This window comes from Schistocerca americana, chromosome 1 (genome assembly GCF_021461395.2).
Source record: "Schistocerca americana isolate TAMUIC-IGC-003095 chromosome 1, iqSchAmer2.1, whole genome shotgun sequence".
Classification (NCBI taxonomy): Eukaryota; Metazoa; Arthropoda; class Insecta; order Orthoptera; family Acrididae; genus Schistocerca; species Schistocerca americana.
Window position 1 is genome coordinate 679,816,752 of NC_060119.1, and position 16,432 is coordinate 679,833,183.

General features: G+C 36.2%; 1 protein-coding gene across 8 annotated transcripts in view; it reads left to right on the top strand.

Annotated features, from left to right (window-relative positions):
* LOC124608920 (sodium/potassium-transporting ATPase subunit alpha) overlaps positions 1-16,432 on the top strand; it is a 634,604-nt gene that overhangs the window by 547,598 nt on the left and 70,574 nt on the right. For all 8 annotated transcript variants that reach the window (XM_047140031.1, XM_047140033.1, XM_047140030.1 and 5 more), the window contains 3 exons: positions 2,331-2,583; positions 2,953-3,174; positions 3,809-4,054. In XM_047140031.1, the coding sequence (XP_046995987.1) occupies positions 2,331-2,583; positions 2,953-3,174; positions 3,809-4,054 (721 nt within the window). The remainder of the gene's footprint in view (positions 1-2,330; positions 2,584-2,952; positions 3,175-3,808; positions 4,055-16,432) is intronic.

Here is a 16,432-nt window from a genome sequence, read left to right on the forward strand (position 1 = left end):
CTTCGGTTGTATGAAGAACTTAATTGTTTAGTGACTAAGCTCCACAAACATACAGTGATCTACTATGACAAAACATTGTTAAAGAAATATGTTATCGGTGCCCGTATTTTTTCTGAGGCTTGCAGCAACATCACTATCAGTTTATCACTGTGTGATCCCAAGATATTTGCAGAGTCTTCTCAGATTCAGTGTAAGAAAGTGTTCTTGACAAATGTGTGTGGTTTATTAGGTGTTAATTGTAATTTACATATTGCACAGATAAAAAGACAGCAGCAAAACTTCTAACATGTCATATAACAGAAGGTATCCAAAATATAAACAACTAAAATATTGTCCCAGAAGTAGGCTGTATGTGTCAGAAAGCTAAAAAACTACTGGGAGAGTCAGTCAAATGGAAGATTTATTGATTCTGACAACTCTTTTAATCATGACACAACGGAATTAAAGATATTAGATGGCAGTGGGCATTGAATTATATCAGTTGGCCAGTTGAATATTTGTGATGGACCAGAATTTGTCTGTTCTTTTTGGACATGTCCACAATAACAGATACCAAATATACACATTTTAATGTTATAACTCATATATGCAGTACATTAAAACACCACTGGTACTGTTATAATAAAGGTCTAAATATACTTACTGCTCCATGTTGCTATCCAGTATTGTTGCATTTTCAAATACAATTTAAGTGTTTTATAATTAAACTTTCTTCTGTACTAATTCTTAGTTGTATTCAGGTAGGCCTACAGATACAGCTGTGATAAAATAAAGAATAGTTTCACTAGCAGAGATGCTTATTCACTTTGTAAGAGGGTAAGATACTTCTGCATAAGGCATGGTTGTTGTGGTTTGCAAAAAGCTCGTGCTTGTTAGGCAGATGTACTGCAAACTTCCCATACTAATGGGAATGTTATCCATTTTTTAAAATATATTGTAGCTGAACTTCCATGCATTTGCATTGTAGCATTGATTTTGTTATTTAGTGTGCATTAAAAAGTCACTCTTATTGTTTTGTCTGCACTGTATTTTATTTCAGTGAAAAGGGCCACTGTCTGTGAATGCTGTCAGTTAGCAACATTAAGCTGTACAGCACTTTGCCATCTGAATTAGAAGCTGTATAATGATAGCAGCTTATGGGTAGTTTATATTCACTCTGTATATCATTTGGCATTGTGATTTTGATCCTTTTTTCTCAGGATGTGTAGAAATAGAAATATATATTTTTTCCATGAAGTGTTTCATTACTTTTGGCTAATGTACTTTGCATTACGAGTTGATCCATATGAATAACATTCTGATTGCAAACCTGCAAGAGGAACATATCAGTTACCAAAAACAATTTAAGGCAAACCATCTCTGCACTTATTTCATTTTTTTTTTTTTAAAAAAAAAGGTCATGTCTTCCTGCAGGAGCTACTATTGGTCAAAACTAGAAGAAAAGTCCTGCGAAGAATGGTTGAAGGGTGTGGTAGGATGTGTGGCAACTACATGCAGCACTGCTTGTAGTGCCTACCTCTACATAACAGACAGAAGGGAGTGAGAGGACAGATTGATCAGTGTCTCAACAGGTGTTGGTTTCCATGTAGTTTTGACCCAGACTACCTCCTGTAGGAGTATGTGATAGGAAAAAAAAAAAATCAAAATCTTTTTTCTTGTACCTACTGCAGTTTGCTCATAACATTTATTTGAGGGATTACTAAAACAAAGTGCTGTTTCCTGAAATGAAGAATTGCTTTACTGATTCACTCACTTGTACCATCAACAAGAATTTCCAAAATATTTGGCAGTGTGTTGTAACCTTTACAGGACTTGGTTTTTGATATTTAATTGTAAGTATTCACAAGCTCTGTTATGCTTATATGTCAGCAGATTTTCATTTGTGAACCTTTGCAACCTGGCATTATGATGCCGAAATCCTTAGGAACAATGTACAGCATTTTACCATGAAAAATCCGTGAAGGTGAATTTATATGCCGAGCATAACAATGAAATGTTGGACAAAATTTAGGCAAGTAATGTTCACAAAATCTGTGTTCCAGAAATAGTACATGAGAAATGTAATTAATTTTAATGCAGTATATTAGCATATATTTGCTCATGTTCCATTTAGAAATAACCAGGATATAAATTAGAACTCTGAATTGTTGATTTTTTAAAATCAGATTAAGCGCAATACTGTAGATGCATTTTGTAAGCGTATTTATGGTGATGGGAGGAATTAAAACGTGTTGGAAGATTGCAGAGACACACTTTTGTGTCAAACAGCACTCTAGATATAGAGTTTAGTTTTACTGAAAAAATTGACATGTTCTTAATGACATTTTCAGTTCGCAACGGTTCTCCGTGGAGGTGAAAAACTGACACTTCGAGCTGAAGACATTGTGCTAGGTGATGTGGTTGAAGTGAAGTTTGGTGATCGCATTCCAGCAGATATTAGGATTATTGAATCTCGAGGGTTTAAGGTTGATAACTCTTCACTGACAGGAGAGTCGGAACCACAGAGCCGCAGCCCAGAATTTACACATGAAAATCCCCTCGAGACAAAGAATCTTGCATTCTTCTCTACAAATGCTGTTGAAGGTATATAATTAATTGTAAAGATTTGTTCCTGTTGTGAGAATTCATTTACTTTAAATATGTACTGTTTCTTAGTGCTCACAGCTGGGGATGTATGAAATTATTGTATGTACGAAATTGTTTGTAGGCAATGTAGTTTCAGTTGACAGGGAAATAGGATGTGACTTCATTTAAATTCCTCCATAAGGTATGGAAGGAAATTATCTTTCTGCCATGATGTACAACATTTAAATTATTTAGTTCATGAAAGTTGTAAAAATAATTTGATAGACCTAAGATTTATTTATTTATTTTCAAAGGTACTGCCAAAGCTGTGGAGAAAGTTGTAAAAATAATTTGATAGAACTATAACAGATTTCTTTGTTTTCAAAGGTACTGCCAAAGGAGTAGTAATAAGCTGTGGTGACAATACAGTAATGGGGCGAATTGCTGGTTTGGCATCGGGATTGGATACTGGTGAAACACCTATTGCTAAGGAAATTCACCACTTCATCCATTTAATCACTGGAGTTGCTGTTTTTCTTGGAGTTACATTTTTCGTCATAGCTTTCATCCTTGGTTATCATTGGCTCGACGCTGTCATATTTCTTATTGGTATGTTTATTATATATTTTTTTATGTTTATCATAAAGTAGTATGAATGTCGTGTGTAAATGTTTATTTTATTTTTATATTGCTCTGAGAAGTATAAGACTGTGATAGCTACATAGAAAAAATCATGGTGCAAAACTACTACTGTGACTAAGTTTTTTAGCACACTGACTACTGTTACGTGCTTAGGAAATAACAGACTTTCATTATGTTGTAAGGAGGTTCATTCGTCACCTGCAGATCATAGTAGTAGATTGTAGTTTATTGAAGATGCGGCTCAGTAACTTGCAAAAGAGACTTTTGATCATTTTTAGTCATTTAATGTGACTGTGAAGAGGATGCTAATGAAGTAAAAATCAAATCAGCTTTACTTGGTAGAGAAGTCATTTAAAAATTAGTTGTTTTTATCATATAGTTATTTGCAAAGGAGAAAATCAGTGAAAATTTGTAACATTGTTGGTCAGCTTTGAAAATTGTATTTGAGCTCACTTGCATAGACATACCTAGAGAGAGAGAGAGAGAGAGAGAGAGAGAGAGAGAGAGAGAGAATGAATGAATTTGGTTTACTGTAAAGTATTGACATATTTAACTGATAAAAATATGCAAAATGTAATGACTAACTGTTTTTTCTTGTTAGGTATCATTGTAGCTAATGTACCTGAGGGCCTGCTGGCCACAGTGACAGTGTGTCTGACGCTGACAGCAAAGAGGATGGCCTCAAAGAACTGCTTGGTGAAGAACTTGGAAGCTGTAGAAACTCTTGGTTCCACCTCAACCATATGCTCAGACAAGACTGGAACCTTGACTCAGAATCGTATGACTGTTGCCCATATGTGGTTTGATAACCAGATAATTGAGGCTGATACTACAGAAGACCAGTCAGGTTTGTTAACTATAATTTTGAAATTACTGATCCTACATTAGACAAGTTGATGGAAATGTATGTTAGTTCTGCGAAATTTAATAAATTTCATATTTTTTCTAATTACAAAGCACATTTTTCATATGAATGCTTCGAAATATTCAGTTATACAGGAACTGTGAGACAAACAAGACAATTTTTTTCCCAAAAAATATGCAGTTTTGTTTATCTTTCTGATTGGTCTTGTGTACTGTTTACATTTTTCAAAATATACTTCATTCTATTTTTACGTTTCACTTTCCCATGATCTGCGTGTGTTTTATAAAAATATTGTCTAGTTACTTTGGATTCAGTTTCCTCTCATTAACTTCACTAAGCTTTTCAGGCATTTCAATTCTGTGTCATCTCTGTCTTTTAAGAATGAAGTCATATTCAATCAGACAGATGAGCCTATAATAAAATTTGTATTTTGTATTAAAGTTTTTTTAGATATTTGGATGCAAGCTAGTTTCATAAGAGACTTCCATTAGGGACTCCAATCGTTACTGAGTGGATTCCGATCATTGAAAATGACTATTACAAAAAAGCTTTTTGACTGGAATGTTTTCTTTCACAAAAACTTCAACTTTTTTAATTTCCAGTTAATGGGTATTTATTTCGGGAATCAGCAGCATTTTTCTGCTGATGAACAGTGTGTTTCTCTGATCTAATATTTTTCTTGACATTATTTTTCTTTTCACCCAATTTGATAACTAAACAAATTGGGGGAATATTGGTGTCAGATTAGTTTAGTTATGTCAGGTTGTCTATGACGCGGGACAACTGGGAGATCCGGGAATAAACCGGGAATTTTTTCATCCGGGAGAAAACCGGGAAAAACCCGGGAATTTTTTTGAAGTCCGTGAATTTTTTCATTGTTTTTGTTCTCAGTTAAATTTTTGTTACTTTGACTGGTAAGAACCAATACTCTAACAAAGGATATTACTGTATCCTGCTACTGCAGAATAATACTGCACCCATGAAACATGAACGAGAGAAAAAACTAAAATAAAACTTAAATTGCAAAGGAAATGCCCCATATACAGCAACATAACACAGTGCTCATACAAGCGTCTGGCAGCAGCAAAATGTGTCAAAGGCTTTAGGAAGACTATGCAATGCTTCGTAACAACAAATTGCCTCCGATGAGCATGACGTCACAACTGTTAACATTAGATTTGTTTTAGCAGTTACGAGTGGGATCATGCGCATGCACAGTTGAGTAGTACCTTCTTCCGCTTCTGGCTACAGAAAAAAAAAGCGGCTAGGTGCTACTGGGAAAAATTTAACTGGCGTGCCCAAGCTGCCAGATTGCTCAGCAGCCATGGGTCTAGGAGTGGGGGTGAGGTTTGGGGGGGGGAGGGCAGGGAATTCATATAAAACTTGTTTCACAAAGCTCCTAGCATCCACCGCACGTTGGTCTATCGATTATTCGTATGACTTTGAAACGTGTCCCTGTCGGTTTGTGAACATTGTTGAACACATTCTGAGTTGATTTCTGAATTAATCATAAGTTGATTTGTGAATGCGTGCATAGTGTACGTGATGTCTCTGTCAGTGGAATCCTCGTCACATCTAGAAATAAACTTTCCTGCGGACAAAGGGGGCTATACGAGCTGAGCATAGTATAGCCGAACGAAAGAAAGCCAACCACTGTCTGGTTATGTGGTTGATAAGGGTTTGCGAATGATGAGCGTTTTTACGATTACCAGCAAAATCCATAGATTCAGACTTCCAGAGTGCAAATAAACGACTAACAGGTAAGAAAGATTACGTATTATCTTCTCAATGTATCCAAGAAAATGAAATTTTGACGGAAAATTTTTGTCCAGATCGCAATACTAGCAAGGGCCAATTCTACAGTCTCCGGCTAGCAGCCGCTTTAAGGTCTATTCTGCAAGTAGCGCGGAAAACGCGTTGTACGAACACGTAACAATGCCTAACCGGAGAATAATCGCGGGATAACTAAACTGGTGATTCTGGCAGCGTTAGTGAAGTTAATTGGCGAATAAGCTTTGACATTGGCAGGAATAGATACGGAATTAGTGATGACAACATTGTTTGTTAGAACGAGGAAGGAGAAGAAACGGGGACATCACACAAATTACGGAAGAATAAGATGATTCCAAATTTCTATAAAAATTTTGCGCTACTAATTTTCGATCTCATGCTTGAGAAACTGGATCGTATGAATGAAGTGTAAAACTATTTCCTAACGTAAAGCTTTGTGCTTGTAGTAGGCCTAATAGGCATTTGATATTGGTACTTTGTGAATTATAATCTGCCGTGTTATAAAAACGACCATTTCCGCCAAAACGGTCTCGTTTATTTGTCGTGTGTTACAGTTGCTGCAGTATTATAAAACCCTATTTTGTTTTATCTCGCAGACAGTGACAAAATACAGGTAATCAGGTCGAGAAACCACACCAGTCTTGGGCCTATTTGTAATTACAGCTTTTTCAGTATTAGACAATGACATTTCGATTTTTCATGTAGCAAAACGTTTAACGAACTTTGATGAGGTAACAGATCCTTTCACAGAAAGGAAAGCACGCCATGTAAAGCTGTAGCAAGATTAGGCAGAAAAAAATAATCTAGGAGCTAAGGATTGAAGAAATGTGTACTGTCTTGCTTGTCTCTTCTCTTTACTGGCTTTATGTATCCTATACTTAATTTTATGTCACACAAAGCAGCAAGTTGTTAGGTAATAGGGAATAAAGAGTGCAAATTTTCTGAAGAGTTTTTTTTTCTTAAAAAAAAAGAAAAAGAAAGAGGGGTAGGATGTCAAACCGGCTGACTGGAAGCAGGAGAGACACCATAGGACATTTCAGTTTCCGCTGTCCTGAACATAGTTTGATGGCATCCAGTGCAAAATATACACGTTTCAATTCCACAGACCAAAATACAGTGACGTGCGATAGAAGAATGCTGTGTGAAGAGGTGTGGCGCAGCACTTTGGCACACTTAAGGTCAGATAACATGTTTTAAAATTCCTCGGACACGTATGTTTTATGTATCAGAGTCTTCAAAAAGATGTGCGCTACAAAATGAACGTATTTTTCAAAATTCGATTTTTTTCAATTTTTTACGTCCTATCGCAAACGCTCGAGGGACGCCACTATCTTCTATTGCCCCGGTTCGGAAATATCGTAGATACGGGTCTGATGCGCAGAGCAGTCTGAGTTGTAATAGGGAAGCACGGAAGCAGGTAGTCTCCATGTGACCCATGTTTACATTTAGTGATTTTGCTGTTTCCTCTTTGTCTACTGCACTCACGTCAAATGAAAACAAAACTGATTTCTTTGGCCGGTAGCAGTCATGTGAATTAAAATATATTCACATAATGTTGATGGTGTTAGGACAGTAACCAGCCACAAATTTACATTCAGTTCCCTTATTCAAAGGCTACCGTTACCGGCTTCGAATCGTTGTGATTCATCCTCAGATGGTTTACATGCTTTCTTTATGACATGTGGTGTGTTTTTTATAGATTAATTGTCCTAAAATATAAATAATACATAATTATAAACACAGGTGCTATGATATATCGTAACATTTGACAATGATGTGTGATACTCATATGTTTGTAAGCAGTGACTAGTGTAGTGAAACCGGGAGCGGGATGTAAAAATGTTGTAGACATTAACTCTCAGACGAAATTAATGCAAGAAAATGACTTTATCGTCTGTATAATGGGTTCAAACGATGTGGCAAAAAATGAAGCAGAGGTTTGCATGAAAATACTACAGAATTTTTTACAAGCTAATAAATGCAGAAACACAGTAGTTGCCACACATCCTCATAGGCATGATCTGATTTATAGTTCGTGTGTAAACAAAGAAATTCGGAAAACAAACATTAAAATAAGGAAACTATGTTCTCAATACGCTAAGTGTGATGTACTGGATATAAGCAAGCTGCATCGAAATCTGCACACGAAACATGGAATGCATTTGAACTGTGAAGGGAAAAGATTTGTTTGTGATCGTGTTAGTGAAATAATTAAAGAAAGACTTGTAAGGGATAGAACAATTTATCAGATTCCTGAACATCCTTCCAACAGCGAGGAAAACAAAATAAACAAGAAACAAGAACGAAAATACAACACCGCTGACATTCCTAATTTAAACTAGAGGTATGTGATGCTGTAAATATGATTACCAATTACCAAGTAGTGAATATGCCCAAACTAAAAATTTATCACCAAAATGTGCAATCCCTGCGTAATAAGATTGATGAAATTAACATTCTATTAACACATGAACTTAATGATATCTCAGTGTTATGCATTTCTGAGCACTGGCTTAACCCAGAATTAATCCAGAATACGAAAATAAACAAATTTGTCTTGGCTGCTTACTACTGCAGGAAAAACAGCAAGCAGGGTGGGGTAGCAATTTACACAAAGGATGATGTAGATTTTATTACACTACCTGACTTAACTAGGGCAAATGTCGAAAAGGATTATGAAATTGCAGCTATAAAAATTACTCAGTTCAACCTGGTTATTGCTACAGTTTACCGATCACCATCCGGGAATTTTGAACTTTTCTTAAACAAAATGAAGTCATTGCTAAATAAAGTAAATAAAATGGATTGTGAGTTGATAATCTGTGGTGACTTCAATATTGACTTCCTCACGAATAGTGGAAATAGGGAGACCATTTTGAACCTAGCAACGTCCTACAATTTAAAGGCTGAAGTAGAAGCAGCTACCCGAGTATCAGAAACTTGCCAAACAGCTCTTGATCAGTTTCTAGTCAAGAAGAGTTTACACAACACCTCACTAAAAATTTTCAATGCAGGTTTTAGTGATCATCTTGCTCAAATATTAAACATAAAGGTACAAGGCAGTATTATTAACAACATGTCTTTCAGAACAGCATATCGAAGTTATAATCAGCATAATGTGAACTACTTCAACAACTTATTACAGAAAGAAAAATGGCTAGGAGTGTACAAAATGAACGATACAAATAAAACATTCAACACTTTCATTGATACATTAACCCATTTCTTTGAAATTGCATTTCCACTGAAAACATTAACCATACGGGGAAACTCTAGAACAAACAGCTGGATCACAAAGGGAATAAGGGTTTCATGCCAGAAGAAAAGACTACTTCATGAAATATGTAACTCAAAAAATTCCTCACCTGTAGTACGCGCATACTATAAAAAATATTCCAAAATATTAAGAAAAGTAATAAAAGCAGCAATAATAATGCATAATGATGAAATCATTTATAATTCAGCTAATAAATCAAAGGCTATGTGGAGTGTTATAAAAAAAGAATGTGGAGAATATAGACAACCTTGCAAAAATATAACACTATCACATAAAAATAAAAAAGTAACAAACCCCTTAGAAGAAGCCAACACATTTAACAACTTTTTCACAGGTGTTGCTGAAAATATGGTACAATCAAACTTTAAGAGCACCCAGGCAAATGAATATAAAATAAGTGCATGTAGAGGAGCAATGTACATCAGTTCTGTTTCACAAGATGAAGTAGCTAAAGCAATAAAAGGACTAAAAAATTCCAAATCGGCAGGTATTGATGGTAAACCTGCAACAGTGTTAAAGAAGAGCGCATCAAACCTAATTGAAGTACTCACACATTTATGCGACTGCTCACTTCAGGCAGGCACTTTCCCTGATGTGTTGAAAACATCAAAAGTTATTCCTTTATATAAAAAAGGGGATAAAGACAATGTAAATAACTACAGACCCATCACAATTTCCTCCTGCATCTCTAAAATACTGGAAAAAATTATGTATGAGAAACTTATGAAATTTATAAATAAAAACAGCATCCTATGTAACGAACAACATGGATTCAGAAATAAGAGGTCAACGACAACTGCTGTCTATGAGTGCATCAGTTCCATCCTAAACCTGATGGACAAAAAACAGGAAACAATAGGAGTCTTTATTGACTTGTCAAAAGCTTTTGACATGGTGGACCATAAAATTCTGCTATCAAAGCTAGAAAGATATGGTATTCGAGGTCTGTCCAACAAGTGGATCAGTTCCTTCCTCACAAATCGTATGCAGGCAGTGTGCGTCAAGCACACAAATATTGAACTAAAAACTGTATCTAATCACTTATCTGACTATAAACAAATAAAATGTGGTGTACCCCAAGGATCAGTATTGGGACCGCTTCGGTTTCTTCTGTACATAAATGATCTAAGCTTAAATATTAATGCACACAAAACAATCATATTTGCAGATGACATCACGATTCTACTAAAAGGAGACGACGATGAACAGTTACAGCAGACAGTAAACACGGTCACGAAACAACTTAGCAGCTGGGCACAGAGTAATCAGCTTGTAATAAACAGTAAGAAAACTGTTGCTCTAAAATTCCACAATGTTCCTAACAAGGACATGTTTATCCCATCAGTCTCTATCAATGACGAACCAGTTGGTAACAGTACTGAAACCAAATTCTTAGGACTTTGGCTGCAGGGTAACATCAGATGGAATAAGCATATTGAATATCTCAATGCAGAACTGAGCAAAACATGTTACCTTCTTTGTTCATTAAAATCATGCTGTAGTGAGAAAACAGTATTGAATGCATATCATGCGTACTTTCATTCTCGTCTTAGATATGGGGTCACCTTCTGGGGAAACTCTAAAACAGCTAATAGCACTTTTAAACTACAAAAAAGGGCCATTAGAATCTTGTTTGGGTGCAAGCCTAGAGACTCTTGTAAACCCCTGTTTAAGAAATCTGGTATTCCTCCATTACCATGTGTATATATTATGGAAACCCTTTTGTTCTTTAAATTAAATGTAATAGGCAAGGACCGGAGACTGCAAAAAAACTGTGCTATACATGAGCACTTTACCAGACAAAACAAACTTACATATGACTCAAATCAGCACTGTACTGTGCCAAAAAGGTACTTTTCACATGGGAGTTAAGCTTTATAACAAACTTCCTCAGCTATCACTAAGGTCAATACATTTGTAAAATCTCTAAAGTCATATTTACAGCATCACTGCTTTTACTCCATTGAAGAATATTTAAATTTATGAAATGTGTTATATAAATACTTACGTATAAAGTGTATTATTGTAAGCTTAAATATGTATGCCTTGAAATGACTTTCAGCCTGTATATTTATAATTTGACTTGTCCAATGTCTTATGCATAAGCTGCTATGTAGACAACAGGACCAATAAAATACAATCTACAATCAAAACATGTGGTGCGTGGTAGAAATCATCTCAGTGAAAAATCTTAAGTGTTCAGTGAGAACAATTTACGTGTGCAACAATAAGAATGCAGTGGGAATGCATTTACATCTGCTGGATGAATTTTATGAAAACAAACACTCGAAACCGATGTTTCACGTAAGTCACATGCAACGAAAATCGGTAACGCAACCATCTGTGTGTGGCGTGTTTATAATTATGTATTATTTATATTTTAGGACAATTAATGTATAAAAAACACACCACATGTCATAAAGAGAGCATGTAAACCGTCTGAGGATGAATCACAACGATTCGAAACCAGTAACGGTAGCCTTTGAATAAAGGAACTGAAAGTAAATTTGTGGATGGTTGCTGTCCTAACACATCAACATTTGTCTTCAACCAACAGCCATGGTCTCCATCATGTCATCATATGACAGAATTACATTCACATAATTACGGTTGGCTAAAATACGTTATTAGTTTCAGATTTTATTTTCACCTTTCTGACAGTCAAGCATTAATTGCCATGCAGAACAATGAAGTTATTTTTATCGGTTTGCTGAAGAAATTTTCTTTTATTAATCTTTTCCGCTGAGGCAGTCAATATATTTGAAACAAAGGGTTTAATTTCAAACTATTGGCTAGTTTCAACTGTTCGGAGCATTTCAAGTGTACGTTTTCATCTCCTAGAACGTATGGCATTATGCCATAACAAAGTACCAGACATGAGGTAACAAAGTACTGGTACCCAAGGAAATTTACATCCTGAAACAACCTTGAATAGCTTAATGTAATGTCGATGCCTACTTCACTGGGAATCTGGGATTCATTTAAAAATCAGCTCTTTGATGACGAGCTACTTAGAAGAATTTATAGCCCAGAAGATCACACTTTTATGTCGTTATTAAAAAATTTACTGGTACATTTGTGTGATGTATCTTAAAATGTAATTTGGGCATAAAAGCCCAACATTATATGTGAAATCTTAGCTTCTCTTGCAGCATATTGGCCTTAGAGATCAATATTATATGTAAAAGCTTTGTTTTTCTTGTAGCAACATTATATATATTAATTTAAACCATTAACTTTTCCTGTTCGTGTGTTCGCGCTACTTAATAGTGATGTTACTATTGGCTGACTACACCACGTGTCCGAAGCTCTGAATATACGTTGTCATCGGCTGGCTAGATGACGTGACATGAACTATGACTGGCTTACAAATACGCATCGCAATTTCTATTTCAATGCTTCGGAAAGTAACATGCAGTGCTTGGTGGAATTCGAATTTATACTTTCATAATATGAAAATATGCAGTGTACATGTTACTGCACATCAAACATCTTTCCAAAAGGTGTTTCATTTTCTAAAGCGCCGGGAAATTCTACGCGCATGTATAAAACCATAACCATTCAAAGGATTGAAAAATTATACAGTTCCGAGAGAAAATATACTGTCAATTAACGGGGAAAAACGATGTTTCCACCCGGGAGAAAGTGTATTTTTAACCGGGAAATCCGGGAATTTTTTTTTTCCTTGTCCACACCCTGTGTGTAATGTTCCTTAGATCACTTTTGTGATTATTTCACCAATATGATTAGGAACAAGTCAGATTACAAGATATACACACATAAATAGTGCTAATATTAATATTACTGAAATTTTTTGTTCTACACATGCAACTACATTTAGAGGTACCCTTCCCCCCCCGCCTTCCAATTTCTGAAACAGAAACTTGTCCATGGAATAGAAGGAGTTGTCCAAAAGAAATGATTTTAAGCTAGATTTAGAACTTGATCTGCTACCTGCTAGACACTTTTACCGTATTTACTCGAATCTGAGCCACACTCGAATCTAAGCCGCACCGGAAAAATGAGACTCGAAATCAAGGAAAAAGTATTTTCCCGAATCTAAGCTACACCTGAAATTTGAGACTCGAAATTCAAGGGGAGTGAAAAGTTTTAGGCCGCACCCCCAAATCGAAACAAAGTTGGTCCATTGTAATACGAGAGACAATTTAGGTCGAATGAATGACGATACAGCTACAGTAGTTTGGTTCGAGTCATAAGCTCAGCAATTAAGCTTTACCTGGTAGCCATTGCTATGAGTCAGGCTACCCTTCCTTTTCCACGTGCTTCATCTGGTTTGAATTGATTACTTATTTTTCATTCATCTGATAAATGCCGTTCTCTTTGTTATAGGTGTTTACGTCACTCAGCTGAAAATGCATTACTGTGCTGTGCATTGTTTGTTGCGTTCTGATAATGAGTGTTTACGGCCTCTCGCCGCTCGCGGCACGGCTTGCTTTTGTGCGCGCTTCCGCCGCTTACAATAAAAAAAGACAGGAATTGTCTCATTAGCGAAACCATGGAAAGACTGCTATTTGTTGTTACTTACACTGCTGTTTTCTTTGATAATGATCAACAAGAACCAAATAATAGACTGCGTATGATAGATGATGTTCTGAACGAGAGTTTAGCGAAAATTTTTCTCCGTTTGAAAGTCTTTGCAGGCGCCTCTTTAGTACATTACATTCTGCACAGAAATTAGTCATCTTAGATTTAAAAATCTAGTCAATTGCCGTGCTTCATTTCTGACTGTATCACTATTAGACATAAGAATAATACGAATATAAACATGACATGATATGTATATTCTTCCACGTTTGCTGTTGTCTCACTCTAGTTTCGTAGTTTATTAGGCAGACAATTTAAATGAAATAGCAGTAAACATGAAAGAATACATGGCAAAATGTTTATATTCGTATTATTCTTATGGTGAAGACAATACTGCATGTGATTCACAATTCATAAAAGTTCCTCTTAGCAACCATCTCTTCTCACAGGTAGGAAAAAATTCAGAACGTGGAGTTGGCCATATTGACAAACATCCCAGTCTTGCCAGTCGGACTTTCATAGTAAATTGAAATGCTGCTACATTCGAAGATGAACAACACGGAATTTTTATTTACTTCGTTGGATAATGTATGAAAATGCAGTGGTCGAAACTGGGGGCGGAGAAAAAAAGCTCGTCTTCCACCTTTTTTTTTTTTTAATTTATTTACTGACGCAGAGGTTTTGGCGCCAGTATTTATCTTTGTGCCTGCAAAGCAAGCCTGTGTAGCGCTACATACAGGGTGGTCAGAAAATATGTGAAATAATTGTAGGGATGTTACAGGGCAGGTTGTACTGGGACATAAATGTTAAGAAAGAAATTCGATACGTTGCGCCGTTTCCGAGTTATTTAGCATTGAAATCAGTCAATCAGATCGTCGCGCGCGTAAATTCAAGTTTCAACTAATGAGACAAAGCACTCGTTGGGCAACACCGCCCTGGCAGGCCGCTTGAATGCGAGTGCGCGACGCCCCGATTGGCGAAATTCTATGCTAAATAACTCGGAAACGGAGCAACGTATCGAATTTGTTTCTTAACATTTATGTCTCAGTACAACCTGCCCTGTAACATCCCTACAAGCATTTCACACCGTCTGACCACCCTGTATATTTGACGGCAGAAGTTAGTTGTGGCGGCACCTACCAACATTTTTCGGAACTTCCACCTACTTTGTACTCGATTCTAAGCCGCAGGGGGTTTTTTGGATTACAAAAACCGGAAAAAAAGTGCGGCTTAGATACAAGTAAATACGGTATGTTGTTGGGCAAATGATCAAAGATTTTTGTTGCTGAATAATGTACTCCTATTTTGAGCAACTGACGGCTTCAATAACAGATAGAAAAGCTCATTTTTTCCTCTAGTGTTGTACATATGAACATCACTGTTCTCCGCAAATTGAGATGGATTATTTATAACGAATTTCATTACTCTGATGGTGTACTTAAAATGCCTAACTTCTTGAATAGGTGCCTACATGATATCCTTGGGTGAACTCCACTGATTCTTCTCACTGTTCTCTTTTGTGCAATCAATACTTTGTCTAAGAGGTATTTTACCCCAGAAATATATTCCATTAGACATTATTGAGTGGGAAAATGTAAAGTACGTTAGGAGGCTGATTTGTTTATTACCAAGACTAGCGACTATATGAAGAGCGAAAGAAGCTGAACTTAATTGTTTGAGAAGCTCAGTAATATGCTTCTTCCAGTTCAAGTTGTCATCAATGTGAACACCCAAAAATTTGGAGAAATCTACCCTGTTCATATGCTACATAAACTCTCGGTATGACTCTGTTCGGTGTACAGAACTGGATATAGTGAGTTTTTTCAAAATTAAGGGAGAGCCCATTTTCTGAGAACCACTTAATAATTCTATGAAAGACGTCCTTAACTATATCTTCAGCTGCTTTTTCTGGAATGGGATTTATTATAACACTTGTGTCATCTGCAAAAAGTACTAGTTCTGCTTGCTGAACATTAAGTTCAGAGGTCGTTCACATGAATAAGGAACAGCAGAGGACCCAAAATTGAACCCTATGGGACTTTCTTTGTGATAACTCCCCATTCACTAGAATTTACCACCCTCCCAACATTATTTGTGTTTTTCAGCACAACTTTTTGCTTTCTGTTCGTTATGTATGATTCAAAGTAGCTGTATGTATAGCCTTCAGTTCCATAAAATCTGAGTTTTCTAGGAATGTGACATGATCCACACAGTCAAATGCCTTGGGAAGGTCACAAAAAACACCAACTGCCGATAATTTGTTATTTAGGGCTTGTACTGTTTGATGGGTAAATGCGTAGATAGCATTTTCAGTCAAGTAACCCTTCCAGAATCCAAACTGTGACATACTGAGTAAATTATTTTCACTTAAATGTGGGACTACTCTTGAATACATAACTTTTTCTAGTATTTTAGAAAATTAAGTCAGAAATGAGACTGGTCTACACTCTTGTCCCCCTTCTTATGAAGAGGTTGGACAGTTGTGTATTTCAATCTGTCTGGAAAAATTCCCTGTGCCAGCAAAGCATTACATATGTCACTGAAGACTCCACTTACTGAATTAGAACAACACTTCAAAATTCTGTTAGAGACTCCATCAACACCACATGAGCTCTTGTTTTTTAGTATATTTATAATTCCCTTAATTTCAGTGGGGGATGTTGGTGCTATTTCTAAAGTCCTGGGGAATGTCATGTTTAAGATTTTTGTGGGACCCTTTAACCCTTTTTTCCTGCTACATTCAGAAA